The following is a 24,644-nucleotide window of genomic DNA, read 5'->3' on the forward strand; positions in this document are numbered from 1 at the left end:
GTCTAACAGGCTGTGCTGCAAGGCGCTGGCCCAAAGGTAGGCGTTTACCTGCCCCTCTGGGAGCCAAAGTATGTACCAGGGGCAGCATCTCATCAGCAGCAGCAGCAGCACCTGGTGTTTGAATCATTGCGCAGGAGACTAACAGAGTCTCCTAGAGCATGGATCAAATGCCACATCTCCTTCCACTGGGGAAAACGGCTTTGGGTGGACATACACATGCAAGCTTTGATCATGCTAAAAATAGCACTGTGGCCTGACAATGCGGGCAGCAGTTCAAGCGAGCTGCCTGAGTACAATGCCATCCAAAATCCTAGGTAGGTGCTCTACTGCTCCACACCACCGTAGCCACAGTGCTATTTTCAGCACACTAGCTCAATCAAAGCCAGCATGTATATGTCTGCCCATGCTCAGAATGACACCTCCCAGCTGCAGTGCAGATGTGCCCAAGACTGCAGTGCATGATGGGAAGAATGCATCCTGGGAAGCCCTAAAGAGCATGGCCCTTGGGTATGCAGCTCTTCCCTTACTCCTCTGCTGACTGAAGCCCAGTGTCCTAACCAGAGATGGCTGTAGTACATGCAGAGAGGTGCAAATGGAAATCTCAGTCCTAGTGAACACTGTGATAATTTGACCGTGCGTGAGGGTGAATTCCATTCACAATGTAGACTATATAAACACTGACTCCTGGAGTTATAGACGCGAGATCACCGAGCAGTGGAACTTTTGTGAACCCCTTGGACATCTATCAGAGCTGCACAGCCTTCGGAAACAAGAACTGGGCCCCAAACTAAGCCCAAATCTGCACTTGAACTAAACCTTTTCTGAGCCAGATGGGCTTGAGCCACAACGTTTGGATCAATATTTGGGTTTCCACAAAATCCACGGTTATTTAGATCCAGGATTTCGGTTTGGATTCTCTGATTCTGAGCTTTGCAAATGTTCCACGGAGTTCCCATGGGATCTCTGGTCTGGCTGGAATTCGGGGGTACTGGAAGCCTCATGGGACTAGAAGTCCAGACTGATTTCTAGTCTGAGGAGGACAGGGAAAATGGATGCTGAGCTGAGCCAAGTCTCCAAGCCTTTTGAGGCTCAGTCAGCACTTTTTAACGGTAGATGGGTAAAGAGCAGGGCTTGCATTCTAGAATACAAAGCCTGCAAGGACACTGGTCCAGCTGCTTTTTAGAGAACCTCTTTGTACAATGCTTGATTGGGGCTGTCTCCATTGGCCTGCTATGTTTCTTTGCTTCTGTGTATTACATGGGTGTGCGAGGAGATTTTGGGTGCTTGTGAAAAGAGCTGTGCACAAGAGAGGGGCTCAAACCATGAAGCTCAGCTCTCGATCCAAACTTTCCCCATGTCTGGATCTCCATATTATGGGCTTTGGATCAGACTTACTGCTATAAGTCAGAGCAGCTTTGCAAGTGAGATAATAAAAGCAAACAAGAACCACTAGCAACAGGGGAAGGGGCAGATTCACCAAAGCTCCAAGAGCAGATGTGAATGGAGGAAAACCCTTCCAGGCTACATCACAGCACATGACTAACAAGCCAGTAGTGTCACTGGGAACAGAACGGCAGAGGAGGTGGTGTGCTGTGATGGAAATAGGCAGGAGTGTAATTCTCACCCCCTAGAAGCTCAGATCTGGGTGAACCCAGCAGGGGTGGCTCTATGTATTTTGCCACCCCAAGCACGGCAGTCAGGGAGCCTTCGGCGGCGGTTCTGCAGGTGATCTGCCGGTCCCGCGCCTTCGGCGTACCCGCTGCTGAATTGCCGCCGAAGCTGCAGGACTGGCGGACCTCCCACAGAAACACCGCCAAAGGCTCCCTGACTGCCGCCCTCATGGCGACCGGCACACCCCCACCCTTTCCACCCCAGGCATGCACTTGCTGCGCTGGTGCCTGGAGCCAACCCTGGGACCCAGCAAGGAGCTGCCTGAGCTACAGTGCCAAAGAGGACCCAAAACAAGGTGTCAATGGTTGGCCTTCCCTGAACCCGCCCTGTCTTTCATTTGCCTGCAGAGGGAACTACAGAGGCTTTCAGTCACTGGGAGAAGAAAAGGAGCAGAAAGGAGCAGGGAATGTAGCTAAACTCCTCCCTCCCCACTGAAGTGCTGCACTATGGAGTGCCATCCTGCTGAACACAGCCTTGAGGGCATCTGTCCACCAAAAGTAGCTGTCCCTTCAGTTCTCCTGGCAGAGCAGTCCCAGGGCCAACTGTACCCAGGGTGCCTCTCCTGTTCTGTGCTGGGACTTCCAGAAGTAGCCACTTCAGCCGGATTCAAACAAGTGAGCACTAGAGCTAGGCCTTCTTTTTTTTTCCAGCAAATAGCAAAAGCGTAATTTAGGGGCACTGAAGCAATTTGTGAATTCAGAGAACAGTTTGGGCCACACAAAGAGCTGAAATTATTTTTTGAAGTGTCAAAACATTTCAGTTAGATCCTCTGTAAACAAAACGTCTCGACGTTTCACTTTGAAACGGCGTTTCATTTGCAAGTTTAGCTTAATTTAAACAAAACCCCAAAAAAGGTGTGGGGGGGAGGAACAGTCCGGTAGGTTGCCCTCGGGCGTACCCTCAAAATGGGTGCTTGCCTGTCTGCTTACTGCAGGTCGAGCCCACCTGGGATATAGACAGGGATTGGTGGCCAGGGCACCTCTTGTAGCCCCTGGATCTTTTGTGGGGAGACTCCTGGTGGGGGTGGCTCCCCTGGCTCCAAGGCTGCTGCAGCTTAAACCACTTGCAGGCAGGGCCAGGGACATACAAGCCCAGTGTTTTTAGGGTTGTACAGGAATCTTTCAGGACACGGAGCTTAATGTCCGTCTGTTCTGTGAACAGGGCATGCCCGTCGAAAGAGAGGTCTTGCATTGACTGCTGAGCCTCCGAGGAAAGACCAGAGAGGAGCAGCCACAAAGCCCTGCGCAACGAGATGGCCGATGCCATGGTACGGGCGGTGGTGTCTGCCGCGTCCAATGCCGCCTGGAGAGCTGCTCTGGCTGCAGTCGAGCCCTCATCCAGGATCACCTGGAACTCCTTTCTAGAAGCCTCAGGAAGGGCGTTCTCAAACTTGGTCATGGCCTGACACGTATTAAAATCATAGCGTCCTAGTAAGGGCTGATGGTTGGCCACCTGCTACTGTAGACTGGAGGATAAATAAACTTTACGCCCAAACCAGTCTAGTCTCGAGTCTTTATTTTTAGAGGTAGCCCCCCGTTAACCCTGTCTCTCCCTGTGGTTGACAGCCTCTACCACTAGGAAATTGGGAGCAGAGTGTGTATAAAGGTACTCATGGCCCTTGGATGGCACAAAGTACTTGTGCTCCACGCTCTTGGAGATCAGAGGCAAGGAGGAGAGGATTTGTCAGAGGCATTTGTAATTTTAGAGACCCCTTCATATAGGGGCAAAGCTTCCCTGGCCAGGGCCACGGGGCAGAGAACATTAAAGAGGGAGGCTGCGGGTTCCTGTAACTACTCTGCCTGGAGGCCCTGGTTGGCAGTGACCCTCTTTAGCAGCTCCTGATTCACCTGAGCATCATCCTGGGGCACTGGTGGAGGGGGCCCCACTATGGCCTCATCTGGTGATGACAAGGAGGAAGCCGGTACCAAGGGGTCCTCCGCACCCATAGGTAGTCTGGGGGCTTGTTCGCCCACTTCCTCCTGTGCCTGTGGGTGCCTTCAGATGAGGCCTCTTGAGTGGGTGGGGACAGGAGAGGGCGGTAGCCGGGCTCTCCGAAGCTCCGGACACTGAGCAGGCACCCTGGGGGGCTGAGTGAAGCCCCCTGGGTTCCATGGGTAACACTGTGCCGGCCACAGAGCCTGAGGCCATGGGCCTGGCTGCAGTGCCGCCGACGTAGTCTGCACCGTAGGTGCCGGAGCCTGTCCTGCTGCCAGGGAACCTTGCTCCGAACCCGAGCCAGAGCCCGAGTGGTCACTCCCCTGCGACCAGGACGGGGCTGATTGGTGGCTCTGTCTTGATCGGTACCGGTCGCCACTCCCGGAGTTGGATCTGGCTGACCTCGAAAAGCACCTGGATCGGACCTCGGTGACCATTGGTGGTAGGCGGATCCACAGTGGCACCCAGGCTGGCGTTCTACGCCTCACACTTGAGGAGTGGGACCGGGATGTGGAGCGTGATCAGGAACTAGAGCAGGCTTGGCGTCGTGAAGATGTAGCCGCACGCAGTGACGCCACCCTGGGGGATCGGCGACGGTCTGGAAAACAGTACAGTTGGTCCCTCAACCTGTCCCTGGAGCGGTACTGGTGCCACGGAGATTCCGGGACCCAATTCTGAAACTCCTGCCGGGGGGCGCGTTCCTCCAGAGGGCTGTGCCCGGTTACTGGTGAGCCGTGCCTCGAGCCTCTCTGCCCTTGTCCTAGGTCTGGAGACTGGATGGGGCTATGAACCTTCTGCCTATCGCGATCAGAAGCATGTTGGCTGCGAGAGAATGATCACTGGCGGGATGTCCCCTGTGACAGGGAGCACTGCCGGAAAGGTGGAGACTGTGATGGTCCCAATGTGGGTTTACCCTGGGACCAGGACCCCACAGGGGCCGGAGTGGGCGGCACAGGGAGGTACATAATGTCCTGCACTGCTTGGAGGGCCTCCGTCGTGGACAGCACCCGGAGCTGACGAGGACCTCCTCTGCTATCCAGGGTAGCCGGCAAGGAGCAGGCTGGGCTACACTGCTCGATCTGAGCTGGGGCCTGGGATCCCCAAGGGGGTGAAGAGGTGCCCGAGACAGGCCCTTGGTCCACCCCAGACTTGTCCTTTCCCTTGCGGGAAACTGGAGACCTTCCTCACCCTGTCTTCCTGGGATTCTTGGCTGGAGCCACAGAAGGAGACTGGTACCGGCTTGTAGATGGTACCAGCGGGGTGCTGCACACCAAGGTCATGGTGCTCTGCGCTGAATCGGACCGCTGCTCCAGCATCGGGGTAAGGGCACACTCCATCAGGAGCGCTTTCAAATGAATATCATGCTCCTTCTTCATCCTGGGCTTGAAGGACTTGCAGATTTTGCACTTGTCACTAATGTGACTTCACCCACGCACCGTAAACATTTATTATGTGGATCGCTAATGGGCCTGGGCCTTTTACAGCGATTGCAGGGTTTAAAGCCTGGGCACCAGGGCTTTAGGGACCTACTAAGTCACTAACCTAACAAACAGGTTGAACTAAACTAGAGGGAAACTATATACAGTAATATTTGCAAGAGGCGAATGAGTTTGAATGAACGAAATGCAACAGCTCTAGCTGAAGCAGACAAGTTCCATGCACCATCACTGGCGGCAAGAAGGAACTGAGGGTGGAGAGGGCCAGCAGTGCCCTATATGCCGTGGCATACGTGTGCCACTCCAGGGGGCACCAGAGCCGGTCCCCTATGGCTACCGCTGAGGGAAAAGCTTCCGGCACCGGTGCACGTGGCGAGCACACACACCTGATTTGAATGGACATGAGCAATCACTCAAAGAAGAACTTTGTTATCACAAGGGCAGCACGGAAACGGCTAGGGAGGCCAGCTGAAGCAGTGGTCTCTGTTTTAGGTGCCTTGTTACAAGAGGATTAGTAAAGACAATTGTACACGGTCCTGAAGCAGATAAAAGGTCTATGGTGTTCTGTACAAGGCCATGTGGAGAGGTTAGGAGAGCCAGGCTGGCTGCATTCATTAGGAAAGAGGTGCAAAAGAGGGGAAGGATTAGAGGGGCATACAATCCTGAGGGCTTCTAGAGAAACTAAACCAGTTCAGGAGTGCACCCGAAGAAGAGAAGGATGGAGTGGGCATGAGAGGCATTTAAACTAAGTGCCTGACTTACACAGAGGGTAAGCTGCTAATGTGAGAAGCAGCCTGCCAAAGGCAGCAAGAGGAGCTGTGAATGTACATGCACTGAGAATAAGAGCAAGGCTTTGAGCAGAAAACAAGATTGCAGAGCACAAAGGCTAGTGAGATAGGCAGGGGAATAGAGATGGGCTGCAGTCCCAATATTCCTAAATGAATAATAGGCTAAAAGACAGAGAGGCACATTCCCTATTAAGCTCAAGCTGTGCGTAGGAGGAATATGTATATCTTATCTGTACATTAGCTCACTCTCTCGTATGTGCGTGCATCATAGAGTGAGAGCCACACACACAAGACAGCCGCACACTAAAATCCAGCGTTCACCCTGATCTTCCCATGCTTTTGCAGGACATTGTGTGGGAGATGGCTAAATAATTCTAACAGGCAGCTCCTATTTAAATGCTTCAAAGGAACAGAAAAACCCCCTCAAGGCTTTCTGTAGGAGAAAATCTCATTCCACCTCCTAGTCGGTTCTGCGTGGGCAGCCATCACTACAGTTAAGCTTGTAATCCCATTTATACCCTGAGACACCACTGGTGTCCAAGAAAATTTTCCGTCTTAAATCCCAGGAAGGTGGATTCTGCCACTCCCTTCCAGGGAAGAGAATTCCAGACATTGAAGAGCTTCTTAGAAGGAGGAAGAACAAAGCCCCTTTGTGGATTTAACTTACTATCTCTTTGTTTTCTTGCCGTGTTTGTTTTACCCAGTCCTCTGCAATCCCCACACACACTCTGCTGCTTATTCCCTCCCAGAAAAGCCCTGTGTCTTATATACATGGACTAGGACCCTTCTAAAGTTTGGATAGGCCGTACTGTGTCTCTGGCCGCCATAGGGTTAGGTTAGCAACTCTGCAGACAAAATACACATTCAAACTAAGGGCACCTCTGCATCCAGGCAGCAGAGTTTGCATGACGTGCTGCTCTCCAGTCACTGGGGTTTGCTATTCCCAGATTTCCCCGTGATACATGCCTTTCTACAAACTTCTGTATGGGCTAGACAAAATGGGACATAAACATCCCTAGTGTAACACTGCTGGTGTCAGCAGAAATTACACCAGGGATGAATCTGGCTCAGTTGTTTCTAGCCCATATGTTAAAACCCATACATAAAACCCCAGTCCCACAAGACACTGGTCGCAACACCACCTGAGACGCTGTCAGTATCTAACACTTGACAGTAACAGCTCCCTTACAAAGAAACAACCTCAAAACTCTGGCAGCTTCACCAGCACATCAAGGAACCTGCTCCACAAATGTGTAAGGCACAAAATCCCCCTGTGTCATCATTGCACAACCCCCTCTCCTGCTCTCAAGCGAAGTAGCACGGCTAATGTTATCGCTCCACTCACAGGAGGCTGCAAGTGTTATTGAATTCCAGCCCTTGCCAAGTGCAGCGAAGCAAATCTGCAGTTATGGCACTGCAGCTGCAATCTTCAATGAAGTTTTGCATACGCAGTGGCTGCAGGTCTGTTTGTTCCACTAGGACTGGGACTGGGGATAAATTGTGCCATGAAACATGCTCATGGTGTGCTGGTTGCAGAAAGAGGTGGGGGAGGAAATGGTGTGTAGGGCTGAATCCGATCCCACCCACTTTTCCAAAAGCCCCACCCTCAACTGAAGGTTCGTTAGAGCCAGCACAGGGGACAGGTCTTTGCCATCTAACCAGCTCTTTGCAACATGTCACAAATCCAACCACAGATGGATGCAAAGTCACATGTGCCTCTCCAATTAATTAGTTTTTCCTCCTTCTCAAAGGTACCCAGCTGTGCAGTGGAACCAGAACTGAGTCCAGCCTGCACTCACCCATAACTGTACATCTCACCACTAACAAGCAGCCCCGTTTCCATCATCAGCCCAAACAGGAGACCTTGGAGCACAAAGAGCTCCACAGCTTGGGAGCTTTGTTCAGGAAAAACACACCCCACTTCTGCTTCTCCAACCTGTGGAGCTCCAAAGAGCCAATGCACCACTGCAGCCTCACTCACATTGTACAGCACTGTGGTCCACCCTTCCATGGTAATGCACTGGAAGACAGTCAGCACAGCAAAGAGGATGTTGTCAAACTGAGTGATCCCGTCGTTGGGACCAATCCACTCCTTGCACTCGTAACCCAAGGGGCATCCCTGCACCCCACACGGATGTGGGGGATCCAGTTCTTCCAGTTCACCTGCAATCACAAGAAAACAATGCCCGGAGGGCACAGAGATCAGGGAGGGGCAGAGGAGACACAGAGAAGCAGACAGAGCCCAGCCTGGATACTCAGTGGAAGGCGAGGTGGGACGAGCATCCAGCTGTGTTATTAAAACTTTCACATTTGGGGGGACATTAGGTCACTGGAATGTTCAATACCATGATTTTCCAGTCTCCCCCTGATTTACTCCCCCACTTTCTGACCCTCAACGCTCTGCCAATACATCTCGGGTTTGACCTGAAGCACTCCTTGCTAATGCAGCCCCAGAGCCCATGTGCCTCTTTTAATGCACCTCACTCCTGACCTGAAACAATGCTAGGCCTTCTTGATTTGGCACCTCCTGAGCAAGGATGGCTGGTCGTGTTGACATATGTCAGCATGTTTTGTCCCATTCCCCCACAAACCTTGGACTGTCAACTCCTTGGGGGAGGGACCTCTCCCTTCTTGCCTGTCTAGAAAGCAGCTAGTACACAGTGGGCACAACTAATAATAATAATCTAAAGAGGTGGCTTTTCTTCTCTGTATTGAAGTATTGTCAACCCTCATGACTTCATGGCGAGACTCATGATGCTTGGTGTTTTCCTTAAAGCCCCAGCTCCTGGAATCCTGTGATTACTTGAGCATCTCAGGGGGGGGGTTGTAAAGCAAGTTTCTAGCCCTTATAAATGTGAAGAAAATCTTGAAAATGTGACTCAAGTGCACCCAAGACGGTGAAAAACCCAAAGCAAGTAGAATCCACATTGTATTATTATTATTATTTTAAATCCCATGATTTGTATGCCACTCTCATGATTTCTGAGTCCTTATTAATGATTTTTGGAACACTCACAGTTGCCCATGCTAAGTCTCAGGAATGGGAACCCTCTCTCTTTAAATGACATCAGCTGGTATTGGATGTGAAAACAAGACAGATATTGGGGATGGTTTTGATTGATAGAAACCACTCATAACATCATCAGTCACTGGGCCTCAGAGCACATGTGGGCCCGTTATGGTCCTTGGGCCCTTTAAGAGCTGGCATTCTGGGAAACATAGTTCTCTAGGAAGGACTGAGAGTCCAGAGGTCATGTGACCAGAGAATCAGCTTTTGGGAACTATATAAGGGATAGCCTGAGGGCAGTATGGGGAAAGAGGAGGACTGAGCCTGGAAGGGATGTTGAGATGGGACTGAGTTGCTTTGTTCTTAGCTGGATTTTACTTTGTTAAGCCCTGAGGAAAGAGACTAGAAGTGACTTATAATTGTTTGTATTTACCATCTCTGGCTGGTGAAGCTGTCCATTATCTCACAGTAAGGTTATCCTTGGCTGGAATCTATTATAAAACCAACCCATCTCTCCATCCTCACTGGAGAGCTGGCTAGAAAATGGGAAATATAGTCACGACAAATCTGTTTTTGCTGACATTCTTCTAACTGTGAATGTTTGCAACCAGCTCTACCTCATTGCCACCCTCCCTGGCTGATAGCAGGCTCACAGAGAGGACGACAGAGTGTGGCATTCAGTAAAAGAAGAGAGGAAATCACTGAGCCCAGAGCTCCAACAGGAACATACCAGTGACAAGAGGGAGTGACCCCTGAGACCACCTGACTCCAATTCCAGCGGGCATTGTGTGGAAATGGAATTTTTCCCCACCATGCACCAGGGACCAGCAGCTCAGTCTTTTCTCACCCATTGTCATCGTGTGGTGACAGTTGTGTGTTACAGTCTTAAGTGTCAATGCCATTATGCCACCTGCATCCCGCATCATGGCTTATGCCTCGCTGCAGCCTGTCTGGGGTTCAGCATGGCTCATGCAGAGTCAACCAACTCATCTGAGCTGAGAAGGGCGTTTCTCACAACGGCTTGCCATGCACAACAGACAGAGTGAGATGGCAGCCTGCCTACCTGAATTATTCGTGTAGCAAGCTCGGTGCAGTTTCCCACTGTAGAACTCCAGGCCGATGATGGCAAACATCAGAATAGCGAAAAAGAGCAGGAGGCCTATCTGGAGAAGGGGCACCATGGCCTTCATGATGGACTTCAACACGATCTGTAAGCCTGGGGAAGAGGAGAGAGGACACAGCTCACTGACCCTCCCACCACCTTGCCCAGCGAACAGCAGAGACGACATCTCTCTGTCTCCCTATAAGAGAGGATCTTGGTAAGAAGATGGTGAGCTACAGAGATGGTGAAGGATCAGTAACCTGACAAATGGGACTAGGCAAAGCACAGAGTGAAGAAACCTTTGCCAAATAGGCTTGGGAATTTGAATATAGTCTCCTCCCATCTGCCATTCCCATAACTGCCCAGCATCGACGTCTGGGTTTTTGGCAACTTTCTTCTCTCCACTGCAGCTCTCTCTGGGCATATTCCGCCTATGGAATTTCCACTGAGATCTACAGACTTCTGCTCCAAGAGCAAGGGTAGAATGGGCGATAGAGACATGCAGTGAGGATCAGGGAGGAGAACTTTGCCCTTACAAAAGCACCATGAGCTAGTGGACAGGACAATGGATTCAGGATGGGTTCTATTCCTGGCAGTGCCTGCTGCATGACCACAGGCAAGTCAGTTCACCTGTCTTTGCCTCAGTTTACCCTCCACCCCATGTTTGTATTGTTTATTTAGATTGAAAGCTCTTCAGGGCAAGGATAGTCTCTTACTTTGTATTGTGCAGCACCCAGCACAATGGAGCCCTGATTTAAGGTGGGGCCTCTATGTGCTACCATATAAAAACATCCGCTACTTGTTCGGATTTGCCTCCCAAGTGGCAACTCCAAGGTAAACAGGTAGGACCACATTTCAAAGTCCCGCCGCAATGAATGAAAAATCGCCCAGTAGCCACTGCAAAAGCACACCTGCATGCAACTGTTTGTGAACGAAAATCAAGAAACTGCACATGCAGCTACCAGTGTCCATGTGCAGATATCTAGTTTGTGCATCCAAATGCACACATTTGTGCATGTACAACGGGTAAGTGCACATCCTGCATGGCTCCCATGTTGTGTGTGGCTTTTGACTGCTTCCCTCTAAACTGCCCACCCGTGCATTCACTTTGGATAACAATGGGGGAAAGCCATTGGGAGCACGAAGAGTTTTGCCAAGTACCTTGCAGAAAGGGAGGTTTTAAAGAATTTTCCCCATGTGACTTTCACATGGCAAGAGGAGTGCTGACAGCAGTGCCAGGAGCCAGGCATGCTGTGGGCCAAATTTGACAGTGTGTGTTCTCTACACCCAGCTCTGTCACAGCACTTTGCTCCTGACCTGTTCTCCCATCTCAGGGCTCTCCTGAGCAGGGACCGCAAGTGCTGGCTTGCTGTCAAATTCATATCTTAAAGAGTGGATTTTGTCCTGCTGAAAAGTGCCAGACTGAGACGGGAAAGATGTGGGGTACAAAGAACAGCAGCACAGAAAATCTCTCCCACTATTGCCCTGCAACTGCGCCACCATCTTTGAGGAAGAGATGAGAGGTTCAGTCTCTGTGACTACAAAGCTCCCGGCCTCTCTCTTGAGGCTGTTGACAAGAGAACCACTCGTGGGAGGGTGGATCCTGTGACATGGCCCTCTGTCCACTAGGATCTAAGCCAGGACCATCTTACACAGACCACTGACCAGCTCTCAGATGGAAATTGACTTATACAGTAATGCAGGGGAGAGAGGCCACCCGGTGAGCAAGAGGTGGAAGGCGTCATATCCCATGACCAATCCCTGCGACCATAAACCAAGTCACATCCAGTCCCATTGAGGACATTCTGCTCGTGACCAAATTCCTTGCTTCCCAGAGCTCTCTCTTCAGAAAGGGGAGCCTCAGGCACTTATTCACAGTCCCCCTCCCCGCCCCCGTCCCACCCCTGTTTATTAACCCAGCAAGCGGTACATTCAGGGCCCAGGAGCGGGGAGGATCAGGGGCACCAATAGACTGATTCCTTTACTTATCCCACTGTGTAAAGGGAGGGAGAGAGGAAATACCTAATGGATACACCGCAGCCCTGGAGGGATCCACCCACTGCCTTCTGGGATGGGAGTGGAATTAGAGTCTCTGGCCTTTGTGAATCCTGGGATTCGCAGTTGTGCTCCACCAAAGAGCATTCAGACTTGTTCTAGATCAGGGCCCCCTGGGGCAGAAGAGACCGAGGGAGGCAAAAGGGGCAATTTCCCCAGCCCTCCCCCAGCTTGAGAGGGCCACCAAACCATGTGGCATTGTGACCTGGTGTGAGGAGTCACTGAGCCACTCAGGTCTGGCCTGGTGACCCTTGTTTGGCCCAGCAGCCCTGCCGTCATGACAGTGGGGTAGCAGGGCCAAACCTGTGCAATGCTGTGACCCTTGTGTACCAGGTTGCAACGCCCAGCATGGGAAGCCGGGCCCATCCCCGCAGCATGGGAACCAAGCCACTGCTGCGGGGTGAGAGCAGGGCTTGCTCACTCTAACATCACCACTACGTTCCCCCCCCCCACCACCCCCAGCATCCCTTCAGTGGTAATTTTTTGGAACGGGCGGGGGCTTAGTGTCAGAATTTACCCCTGGCCCTCCAAACACCTCTGTGTGGCCCTGATCTAGATGCAGGGGTGGGCACCAAATCTTTGCATGCTGAGTTTACCCCTCTCCCTTCCACATCAACAATGGCACCTCTCCTGTAGAAATCTAGGTGCGGGTGCACTCCTCCCTGCTGGAAAACATTGTTGGCAAAATCATGGTCCCTCTGAAGTCCATGGGAGTTTTGCCGTTGACTTCCATAAGGCCAGGATTTCACCCTCTGTCTCCAGTGGTGGTATGAATGCTTCCGAAGCCTGAGGGACATACACAACTCATGTTCTCTGCCAAAGAGCAGGAGATCGAACTTACTGGGAATGCCTGAGACGAGCTTCAGAGGCCTGAGCACACGCACCGCTCTCAGGGTCCGCAGGTCCACATGGGTGTTGAAGTGAGTTCCAGCCGTGGCGAGGATGCTGCAGCCAGACAACGAGAAGGCAGAGTTATTAGCCACAGAGACCTGGCAGTGTGAATGTGCCCGTGAGAGGGAGGCATCGTGACTAGGCCATCACAGACAAGGCATCCGACAGCCTGAATTGGTGCACCTTACCCTCCGGTGAGTCAGCAGCGATTGCTAGGGTCTAAACTTAGCAGTGTTAACAGAGTGATAAAGACAATAATTAAAACAAAACACACTGGTGCTAGGATCTGCATTCCCAGCCGGAGTGCAGTGCAGTGCAGTGCAGTGCAACCCACCCCGCATCGCACCAGGACGAGGAGTCACACTCAGCCTTTGGCTCAGGTCCTCAGCGTTGGCCAGTCAGCATCAGGTGCAGCTCAGGAATGGGGTGGGGATGTTAAACCAACTTCATGTTTCCCTGATCCTGGAGCCTCTGAGCATCAGTTGGGTCCCAAGGCACAACTCAGAGCAGCCTCAAGGCTGACTTGAGTTAGACCCCAAATTCATTAAGAAAGGCAAGAGATCGTCCAGACATAGCAGTTCTCTGGCCACACCCCCTACACCAAGAACCAGGAGGGGTTGCCCAGCAGCTGTCAGCACTACATCACAAAGGGACTGCATAGGGCGCCAATTAAGTCTGTTTTTTCACTAGCAGACCAGCCCCAGGTGGCTGCTGGAGCACGGATCAGGCCCTCGATCAGTGCCAGGAGTCACACGCAGTCTCTGAGTTCAGTGGGCCCAACCAGCCATACACTAGAACACAACATGTGCCTGATTCACTGCTGCTTTTCAGCTCATGGGGCCATTTATATCTGTGCAAAGTGTGCACAAACACCCCCGAATCAGACAGGTAATGTTTGACACCTGCTTTGCACAGAAGCAGGTGACAAACAGAGCATGGCCATGGAGAGCCAGGCCCCACCATTCATACCCAGCTGCTCTAACCATTAGCAATGCTATGTAATTATGCTCTAGGTTTTTAGACTGCCGGGACGGTGCTTTTCAGATCTGTACTTTGTCTCCTTGGGATCAATTTAATCTCTCTCCAGGGCACTATCAGTCTGGAGCAGAGACAGCACTCAGAAGATCAGAGTCTTTGCCCGGGTGGTTAGCGACACATCTCAGGATTAATGCTCCGCAGGCTCAAGGTACCAGGCTCCCTGAACCTGGCAGTGCCACAGAACAGCAGGACAAGGATGGAGAGGAGACTTAAGAATTAAAATGTAATCAGCAATCAGGGTGGGCAGGGGAAGCAACAACTGGGATGGGCTCCTTCTGCAGGGAAGCTATATACCCACCCGGCCTCAGCTGCATTGACCCCAGATGGCACACTCCGCACGGGTGTGACTGGCAGTGCCAGGCTGGATCGTGGGTGCTGCGTGTCACAAGGCAGGACGGAGGGACAGGCTGGGATTAGACTTTCACAGGTAGGCAAGAGGAGGTGGTGGGGATTCCCTCTTGAGCAACCCCACCCAAAGGTCAAGCACGACAGCAGTGCAGGAAAGCCAGGACTGCTCAGCCCTGGCTCCTGCTGGCGGAGGGCAGGTAGGGGCAGAGCTGGGGTCACGACAGACACAGAGCTCACAAGGCTGCCCAGGATGTTTTAGAAGGAGGAAGGAGGCAAGCAGGGAAGACAGATGGAGAGTGGGGCAGGAGGAGGGAGCGACCTCAGAGCTGTTTGCAACAATCCAAAAATCAAGGAAAACTGGGTCATTGTTCCACTAATTCATCTAATTACAGGCCAGAGCAGCTCTGTGCTAGGTCTCTTGTGTGCTGCGCAATTAGCAATCTTCTCTCTCTCTCCTTCTCCTCCCCCCCCACTCCCCCCAAATGTACAGTAGGTACAAACCTACCCCCTTCAGAAACCAGAGTTCTGTTTCCTAGGATACACAGACAGGAGAAATGATCTATCATCATCAAAATAGCTCATTGCATCTGATTTTTCTCCCTTTCTATTTATCATACTGGATTCGAAAGGAGTGAAATTACAAGGACCAGGAGAAAAATCTGAGCCAGGCGCCTGCTTAATCTGGGAGGTGGCTGCAGCGGTGGTGTTCTGGCCCAACAGTCTCAGGCCTGGCCACCTAATCCCACAATATCCCATCCAGAATCATGGTAAGATCCATAGACTCCTACCACATGCCTGGCTGAACAAAGCATCCCCTTACCCCCCACAACAAGAACCCAGCTTCAGCTGCTCCATCAGGGGCCAGACATGCTGCATGTGGCCCCAGGCTAGAGAGAGCCTCCCCTTCCCTACCTGGGGGTGGGTGCATTTCTGCTGCCATGACTAGTCCTCCTCCCCTCCAAACATGCCCCAGGGAGGGAATTTGAATGAGAAACCAGGCAGCCGTGAAAAGGGAAGATCTGGTGGAACACAGGGAGCCTCAGGGAGGGTGTGGTAGGAGAGAAATGGGAGGAGAGGACATGAGGTAGCGAAAGGCAGGACTTGATACCAGAGTTGCAGAGCGAGGGAGAAAGCCCAAGGAGCAGTGGGGAGGGATCAGGTAGCAGGCCTTGCCATGGGGCAAAATGGGGAGAAAGATAGGAACAGAAAAATGAGTAGCAAGAGAGGACACAGGGAAAACAGAGTGGGAAACAGGTGGGAACTGGGAGTGAAGGAGAGAGCAAAGGGGTTGGCTTCAGGCTACAGAGGAATGAGCCACCAAGAAACTTTGTCTCCTCATGTTAGACTTGTTCCTCCCTGTATCTCCTGCCCAAGGAAACTTCTTCCCCCTCAAACACGTCCCACAGCCATTCCCAGACTTCTCCACTAGCACTCCCTCCTCACCATGTAACCCCAGCCATCCCCAACATGCCTGACCGACAGCCTTTAGTCCACTCCCAAAGCACCCTACCACACTCTGCCCGATGCTCCCCCTTCAGCCGCCATCAACAGGCCTCATCGGCCCAGGCCCTTCTCTGACTTCCCCACTGTGCCCCACCCATGGAGTCTCTCCTGCCGCTGGGGTCTCCCACAATTCGTCCCTAGCACCTCCCGCTCTGCCCTAGAGGCTCCACAGCAAAGGCGTACAAAGGCCATTTTAAAAAACCTGAACCATTCTAATGTTATGGTTTCCAGAAAACCTTGATAGCAAACAAACGAGAGAGACTGGAAAACATCCGGTCTAGACTGCTCAGAGAAGGGAGCTGGAACAAAGCCAGGGAAGTGGCAAATAGCCAGGCAGCTTCTGATGAGGATGGCATGTGTGCATTTAATGGGCCTCGCTTTCCAACCTCCCACAGTCATAGTGGTGACATACTGCATTATGCAGAGGCCTGGACCCAGCAGAGACGTGGCCAGCTGTTGCACGTTGGGTGGTTATGGGCTCCCTTCTTCCTCTAGAGGAGGAGGTGGGTTTGCACTGTGAGTCCTTGCTTTAAAGCCCAGAGAACTAAGAGGTTTGGGACCTGCACCTCTCCTCTGATCCAATACTCCTACAGAAAGAGAAGGATTTTCTAAGAGGGTGTTTCCTGGAGAGGTCCCCACCCCATGCACTCACCTCCCCTGAGCCACAACAGCTCCTCTCCGTTGGCATGCTGGTAACCTCCTTCCCCCTCCCCACCCCCCAGGTTTTTGAGAAAGGAAGGGCATGACAAGAGCTGAGGTCGGATACAGTTTGGGGTTCATTTCATCTCTGCTTGGCTATTTTCCAGTTTGAAGGGGACAGGAGCTGCTGGCTTTTGCCTGTTTTGCCTCTGTGCTTTTAGCCCCCAGTTCAGCAAGGCACCTATGCACGTACCTTATTTTAAGTGAGTTGCCCCATTAACTACAATTAGACACAGGTGTAAATACCTCACTGAATGGGGGCCTTAATTAAGTCAAGGATGCCTAGAAGCCCAGGATGGCTGCTTTGCTAAACTGGCTGTAAAGTCAAAATCAATAGACATTGTAAGTTGTGGTTGCACTGTAGTACTGTATCTAGGAGGGGGCAGGCAGAGAAGCTGAGATTTCTCCCCTTCCTTTGACAGGTAACTAGAGTCCAGGCAGTCACAGCTGGCTCTCCACTTCTGCTGCAGAAGGAATTCTAGTGTTACACTCTGGCCAACTTAACGTGCATTTTAGAGCTGTACCAACTCCCTGCTTTAGGTTGCAGGGGTGCCGAAGAACCTTTCCTTCAGCTTCACATGCCTCCAACTTTTGGGGTCCAAATGAGCTTCAAATGTCCAAGCAAAACCCAATTTGAAACCACCAAGTCTGATACAGTTTTACACCTAAACTATCTGAACCTGCATCCCAGTAGACAAAGACGCGGCCTCAGCGACACCCACCTCTCAGCTGGACTACAGCAGTGTGATATACCTGGGCAGGAAGCCCTCAGTGCTTAGGAAATTCCAGTGCTACTGAACACTGCAGTGCATCTCGTCAGCAACACAGGCCACCGTGAGCACATCAAACCTGCCCTCTGCTCCCTACGCCAACTTCCCATAGAACATGAAATAAGTTCAAGCCCTTGGGTCTTATCTGCAGGGTTCTCAGCGGCTTTGTCCCAGGGTATCTAAAAGACCATCTATTTCATGGGGCACATTGGAACTCTTTGCCACAAGCGTAAAGCTAGTCTGTGCAGGAACCAGAACTTCCTCAGGGGCCAGTCTGAGACTGTGACTTGAACTCACCCAGGAACAAAGGACCATCACAAACCTCCCCACCTTGGGCTCCCAGCACAAAGTGCATTTCTTTCCCCGGCCTTCTCTAACAGAAACACTATTGGAAGGCACTCAGATACTACAGGGATGAGTGCAGTATAAGAACCTATAAAGAATACTTTTGACACAAAGCCGTAAATTAACCCCAATTTATTTGAAGCATTGGAGACCTTTAGATGAGCCTTCTCTGAGGAAACCCTGTATTAGGGTGATACACACTGCTCTCAATTAGTGACTAAGAGGGGGATTCTCTTATGGCAATGTGAAATACTCACTGTCCCCACTTGGGAGTGTGGGGCCCATGGATCATTTCAGAGCAGGCTTGAACAGATTATTTAAGCAAGACACCTGATGTGCTGAGTAGCAGACAGCTCTGAAATCTGCTTGCAATCGAAAGGATCGCCCTGGGTATTTTTCCTTCTAGGATCTGACTGTCAGAAAGATGAGCTTGCATTACACACACAAAAGCAGAGAGTCAACACCCAATGGAGTATGCAACTGCCCTTGCACAGACTTTGATATTCACAACAGGTGCCACTTAAGAAATGATTGGATCTCTCAGATAAATTGCTGAACAGGCTCTTGAGCATCCATTCCAGCATGCAAGTGTATACTTGGCTCCAATATTACCAGAGATGGGGCTCACCCAAACCCATGGATCCCCATCCCAACACTGCCAAACTCTGGAGAAGTTTCTGACCCATTTCTGAAGACCATCTCTAATTAGTAGTAGCGCACTCAAATAGGAATATTCCTTTGCATGTCTGTAGCCCCTTCCATCTGAGGATCTCACAGCACTTTACATAAATGAATGAATTAAGCCTGCAAGCAAAGCAGAGAAAGGTTCTTACCCCTATTTTCCAGTGGAGGAAACAGAGGCAGAGAGAGACTTTGGTTGAGATGGTGAAGAATTGACCCCCACCCAGTCTAAAATCAGAGAAGACACAGAGATCCATGTGGTTGTTACCACCAGAGGAGGTGGTATTTAGACATTTCTTAAAGGAGTGAGGGATGGGGTGTGGCAACCATTAACCAGGGAGCTGTTCCAAGCACGAAGGAGGCACTGAGTCCAAAGTGGGTCCAAGGCACCTCTCAATCTGCCACACCCCACCTTTGAGTGGCAAAGACTCAAATGAGGGTCAGAAACAAAAATCATTCAGAGTACTTCAAATGCTGCAGGATTCTTCTCTGGGTATAAATAATGATTTCTAGATCCTCCACTTCATGGTTCTTCATTTCTGGCACAAATATTATTCAAAAATAAAAGCGAGTAGATGCCAAATGTGTGCAGAATGCAGGAGCTTTGGGACTAAAATGAGTGGCCTCCCTCAGAACAGGCACTTTTGAATTAGTCAAAAGCTGGGTGAACCAACTCCCCAGATCCAAACATACTTGAACCTTTGTACCTCTGGCTCATCTCCACTCATTGGGTGGAGACTATTTAGGTTGCATTTGATATTAAGATTCCCTTTGTAAAGGGTTAAGAAATGATTCAGAGATGTCTCAGTAAATGACTAATCAAGACTAGAATACAACACACCACTTGGTTTTTTTAGAACCATAGTTTAGGAACTCCCATAATGTCGTCTACTGAGCTGTGTGTCACCATCTAACACATGCACTAGTCAAGTATGTTACAACAGGTACAATTTTCATAAGCACCTCAGAGCCAAAGGTATCTTCCTATTTGACAATCTCACTGGGCACCTATCGGCATCTTTAGGCACCTAAATACTTAATACAGTTCTAAAACTTAGATGTTGGGTAATTTTTTTTTATAAATGCCTATTAATCATGTATTAAGCTTTTTAAAACTACTTCTAATTGGAACCTTATTATATAGAGTGACCCAAATTTGCATGTGTATGCAATTCTGATTTACTGAAAAGAATTTCATCTGTATGACATTTTGTTCTCCATTTCCTACAAATCAAATTACTCAGGGCAAGATCTGAATCTGAAATCATTTGGGAAAAATCCTCTTTGGGTTATTTTTTATTATTTCCTTTTCTCCGTGCTAAGTGGCTGCAATGTTACAAAGACAATTTAAAGAGCTCAAGCAGTTGTACCAAATACACCAAAATGAAATAAGGAACAAACCTGAGTATAGAAAAACATGGAAACCTGTTTAAGGCAATATAGAAAACAATCTAGAACTAAGCAGTATACAGACTATCAACCCATGTATTTTGGGATATAAAACAACCAATCACTGCCTGGGGTTAGGAAGGAACATTCCTTTCCTAATCTCCCACAGACATCTTGTTGCAAAACTTTTCATTACGGGGTTCCTTGCTCCTTCTTCTGAAGCATCTGGTGCTGGTCATTGTTAGAGAGAGATACTAGAGTAGATGGACCATTGGTATGATCCAGTCTGGCAATTCCGATGTCCTTAGAACAATTTAAATTCTATGTAACAGCTATAATAAACACAGTTTATCCAAGGCTGAAGCACTAATAATTATTCCTTATCTTTAGACAGAGACCCAAACTAAAATTATATCTCACAGTCCAAGTTATCTGAAAAAGCTGCCAGATTGGTCTAGAAGAATCCCAGTGATCTCATACTTTTCATCACACATATTGACAAAAGAGAGCAAAGGTGTTTTATAGGTCATGCAGGCAAAGGGTTAGTTTTTAACTCCTGAAGGAAAGGGAAAAAAGATTTCAGGTGAGAAAAGAGCAGAGAGAATTTATTTGCATGATTCAAATGAGGGCAGAGGCAGGAGGGGATGTATGGGCTAATGAGCAAAGTACAACTGATTAGGGAGCAATCACAGGCAGAAATAACACACCTTGACAAATCTGATATTTTGTGTGCACAACTGAGTGATTATTTATTTACAGCATTGCAATTTAATTAGAAAGCTCCACTCTGTAACTGTGTGCTTGTACATTCTTTGGCCCTGACTCTGATCATCCTCCACCAGTGTAATTCTATTGGGTCAATCTCACCTACTGCAAATTGGCAATGCTCTATGGAAGTCAATGGAACGACACTGATTTGCCCCAGCCGAGAATCTGGCCCCAATGATTTCAGTGCTGTTCCTCCTGATCTATCCCAGGGTAAAGGAGAAAAAAAGTCAGGCCCCTTTTGCTTAAGAACAAAAATGTATATAAAAAGTTTCATTGCAACAAAGCTCTCGACCGACCACAAATAAAGCTCTTCCCCTCAATACCCCATTGAAACCACCGGCTTGGGGAAAGACAGAAAAAAAAATCAGTATCTCACAAGTGCTCTGAAGATCAACAAATCTGGGCTGTGTTGAAACAAGAAAATTGACTGGAGGCTTGATTCTCCTCTCACTCACACAAGTTCTGTTCTGGTGCAAACTGCCTCTACTGTATTTCAGTATATTGACACCAAAGTCTGTGAGGTCAGAAGCAGGATCTAAGTGTGCAACTGCACACACACAAAAACATCCCTGCTCCTGATACTCCATGCCCCTGCACTTGGATAATCATTAACAGCTGTTCAAGTGAGGGCAAATTTCTAATTTGGGAGCATTTCACACCCTATTTGCTTTCATTTTGCACTGGCAGAAATGACTAAACAAGGGGCAGAACAGCAGAGTGTCAGGCCTCAAGTGTCCAGTTGTCAGGGTTCCCTCCCCACTCTGAACTCTGGGGTACAGATGTGGGGACCTGCATGAAAGATCCCTTAAACTTATATTCCACCAGCTTAGGTTAAAAACTTCCCCAAGGCACAAATTCCTTTCCTTGTCCTTGGATGGTATTGCTGCCACCACCAAGTGATTTAAACAAACATTCAGGGAAGGGCCACTTGGAGTCCTATCCCCCCCCAAAATATGCCCCCAAGCCTCTTCACCCTCTTTCCTGGGAGGGGGAGGGCTTGAGAATAATATACCAACCAGTAGGTTAACAAAGTGAGCACAGACCAAATCCCTGTTTTTTTAGGACACTGAAAATCAATCCGGTTCTTAAAAGAAGAATTTTATTTAAAAAAAAAAGGTAAAAAAGAGTCACACCTGCAAAATCAGGATGGAAGATAACTTTACAGGATAAATAAAAAGATGTAAAACCCAAAGGATTCCCCTCTGACTCTGCTTCCCAGTTACAAAACAGGAATAAAATTACCTCTTAGCACAGGGAAAATTCACAAGCTAAAACAAAAGATAATCTAACGCACTTCCTTGCTATTACTTACAATTTCTGTAATTTTAGATGTATTATTTCAGGATCTTTTTAGGAGATGTTTTTTCCTGCCCTGGTCCCTCATTCTGTCTGAGAGGGCACACACAAAGAGAGCATAAACAAAACCTTCTCCACTGCCCCAGATTTGAAAGTATCTTCTTTCCCTGTTGGTCCTTCTGGTCAGGTGCCAACTAGGTTAATTGAACTGATTAACCCCTTACAGGTAAGTGATTCTGTACCTCTGGCCAAGAGGGATTTTATATTACTGCACACATAGAGGTTGTTACCCTTCCCTTTATATTTATGACACCAGTTTTACTCATTATGTCCCCCTGAACAACAAACATTTTAGTGACGAAAAGCACTGGTGAGGACAGTGCATCGCTGGCAGGAGCTCGTGGTGATGAAGCTACTGCTCCTTGATGGAGGTGGTTTTATTTTGTCGCCGGGAGAGCTCTCTCCAGACGATAAAGATCGGCCACACAGTGCACCTTACAATGGCTCAGCTGCAGCAGCACAGCCAGGCTGTGTAAGGTGTGCAGTGTAGACATAGCCTTAAATGAGTTATTCACACACCCATCTCCCCCTCTCCTTCCCTTCTCCTGATTGCAAAGCTAAGAATAAGGGCAAGATTCCTTTCATCCTTATCCTGGGATTAGGCAGAGGGGTTAGCGAGATAGATGGAAATCTACCTGCAAAGGGCTTCAGTACAGGCACGTGATTTTAAAGCAGGCAGGTAGCAGTCCCTGTTGTCGGATGTATGATAAGAGATACCTACAAAGATATTCCTTGATTAGATTTGCACACTGAGATTCGCTACCGTTTTCTTTTCAAATTATTATTTCCAGGGTTATCAACTGACCAATGAGCAAATTACATTTATAATGAAATGGAAAGGTCCCTCAACGGTTACTCAGCCACTTATTCTGCTAGGGAGGCTCCTTCACAATTAATAGAGTGGGTCAAATTATTCACTGCAAATAAATTACCAGATTAATTTAGCCCTTTTTTTCTGCTGGTGAATCAATCCCAGTTTGTGCAAATGGATCCGTTATTATTACATGTTTGCCCAGTACTTCAGACAAACCAATTTCAGCCTTGGGAATGTTTGCAAACTGTTCACTTGGACTCTCCATTATACGTTATTCCTGATTGTTCACTTAAGCCACGTGGCATTGCTCCCAGTCCCTGCTTGGATTGACTGAACATGTGAACAGGGGAAGAGAAAATAATGACGAGTGAATTCACATTCCCCAGACATCTGTACAAATAAAATCCCACTCCTGCGAATCTCCACAAAGAAAGACTAAGTGAGGGTACGGGCATGGACAACACAAACAACCACTCTGAATTCAAATGACTGTTTGTGAACAAGCTGTTCACCCACTCACACAGTTAAACAGAAGGGAAAGGTAAACATCTGGAAATTTCTGACATTTGTCTATGTTCCTACTCCTTTTCCCCAAGGATGCAATTCCTACACCAACAGTCTCATCATCAAACTCCTCTTGAACTACTCCTCAGCTCTGAAATGCCAATAAAGTTGTACCCCATGGCCTAGTGACTCTCTAGATGTTGTTTTATGTTGTCCAGAGATCATCTTGGTAGCAGGCACCTTTCCTAAGCTGCTCTAAAACACAGTCCACACAATGGGCCCACATGTTCAGCTGGTATACATTAATGAATTACAATAGCTTCAGTGGAACTACACCAATTTACGCCAGCTGAGATCTAGCCCATTATGCAGAGTCCAGGCTCACCTTTCCTTGTTCAACTTTATTAACAAAAATAAAATGATGTTCAGCCGAAGCCTTGTCTTCAGGCATGGCTACTGCTCTTTGGGTTCCTACCTCAGGACTGGTCAGCCCATGCCCTAGGTCCTTTCTGCCTCAGATCCAAGATCTCTGTAGACAGAAGGCCACTCCCTCTTCCATTAAACCTATAAACAAGCCACACTTGCAGCACTGAGTCAGCAAGATTCACTTATCATCTCCTTAACCACATCTGCTGACAGGGCTGGCTCACAGAATTGCCAGCCTGCTCCTGAGACGGCCACCCCCATTGGCTCTGCACCCCCTTAGAGTCTCTTAGCTATTCTGTATCTGGATACTTTAACCCCAGTCAACAGCAAAGTGCCCAGTTTCTTCAGAGGCGTATTGCTTGCGAGCTGGCTTGAAACTGCACAAACTGCTGAGCGAAGCACTGGAATCAGGGCTGGGGGAGCATCCATCCCATTCCCTGTGGGCCAGGCCTACTGCCCACAGCTACAATGTATCCAATACACTTACGTTTATGCAATGTGGGGATGCAGCACCACGGTGTGACAGCACCTGAGGCTAGATGCTGAGATGTACTAGAGCTCTGCTTGGCAAGCAGGGGGAGAGGTAGTACAATGGTGATGCTACGTCCACTGGTCCTGCAGCCAGTCTGAGGCGATTCAGCTCCCTGCACATTTTAGAGCAGCCTTGAGACTGCTGGCAGTTTTGCTGGCTAGGAACGGCTGTACTGGGCATTATGCTGGCAAGGGTCACCCAATGTGCAAGGAATTCCAACCCCAACATAAACCATTCAGACAGGAGCAAATGGGTTTCAGTTGCCACCACCTCTCCTCCTTCACAGGGCACTTTTCTCACATGCAAAATCATAGCACTAAATATGGTTACTACTGTAAAGACTGAACTGGTAGTCAGTACCTGAGGTATCCCAGAGGCAGGGTTCCCACGGGCTGCAGTAAAGAGTTTGTTTGTTTGTGGAGAGAGACATTAATATTCTTGTGTTAATATTTTCTTGAACAACTCAATAGAAATGTCTCAACCCCAAACTCGGAATTTTGGGGGAGTTTGGATCCGGCTTTGAGTTCCAGAGGCCAGCTGTATGGAAGAGGACCAAAACCCTGGCTCTGAGCACCCCTGAGTTGCA

At 49.3% G+C, this 24,644-nt stretch overlaps 1 protein-coding gene and 1 long non-coding RNA gene across 9 annotated transcripts in view; one reads left to right on the forward strand and one right to left on the reverse strand.

Moving 5' to 3' along the window:
- The window catches only part of CACNA1E (calcium voltage-gated channel subunit alpha1 E), a 263,601-nt gene that overhangs the window by 154,085 nt on the left and 84,872 nt on the right, over positions 1 to 24,644 (reverse strand). For 4 of the 7 annotated variants that reach the window (XM_045026738.1, XM_045026739.1, XM_045026736.1 and 1 more), the window contains exons 5-7: positions 12,836 to 12,939; positions 9,901 to 10,053; positions 7,812 to 7,993 (exon numbers count right to left, since the gene is read on the reverse strand). In XM_045026738.1, coding sequence (XP_044882673.1) covers positions 7,812 to 7,993; positions 9,901 to 10,053; positions 12,836 to 12,939 — 439 coding nt within the window. Of the gene's footprint in view, positions 1 to 7,811; positions 7,994 to 9,900; positions 10,054 to 11,961; positions 12,096 to 12,835; positions 12,940 to 13,219; positions 13,475 to 24,644 lie in introns of those variants that run through there. The other 3 variants (XM_045026740.1, XM_045026741.1, XM_045026742.1) reach the window with 3 other exon arrangements.
- LOC123375647 lies at positions 12,240 to 18,753 on the forward strand. 2 transcript variants are annotated; one of them, XR_006581542.1, is made up of 4 exons: positions 12,240 to 13,079; positions 13,973 to 14,146; positions 14,901 to 15,038; positions 16,896 to 18,753. It is a non-coding gene; the product is annotated as an uncharacterized LOC123375647 (long non-coding RNA). The 2 variants fall into 2 exon arrangements; XR_006581543.1 differs by having other exon boundaries at positions 12,241 to 13,079; positions 13,973 to 14,071.

This window comes from Mauremys mutica, chromosome 8, assembly GCF_020497125.1.
Source record: "Mauremys mutica isolate MM-2020 ecotype Southern chromosome 8, ASM2049712v1, whole genome shotgun sequence".
In the NCBI taxonomy this organism is placed as follows: domain Eukaryota; kingdom Metazoa; phylum Chordata; order Testudines; family Geoemydidae; genus Mauremys; species Mauremys mutica.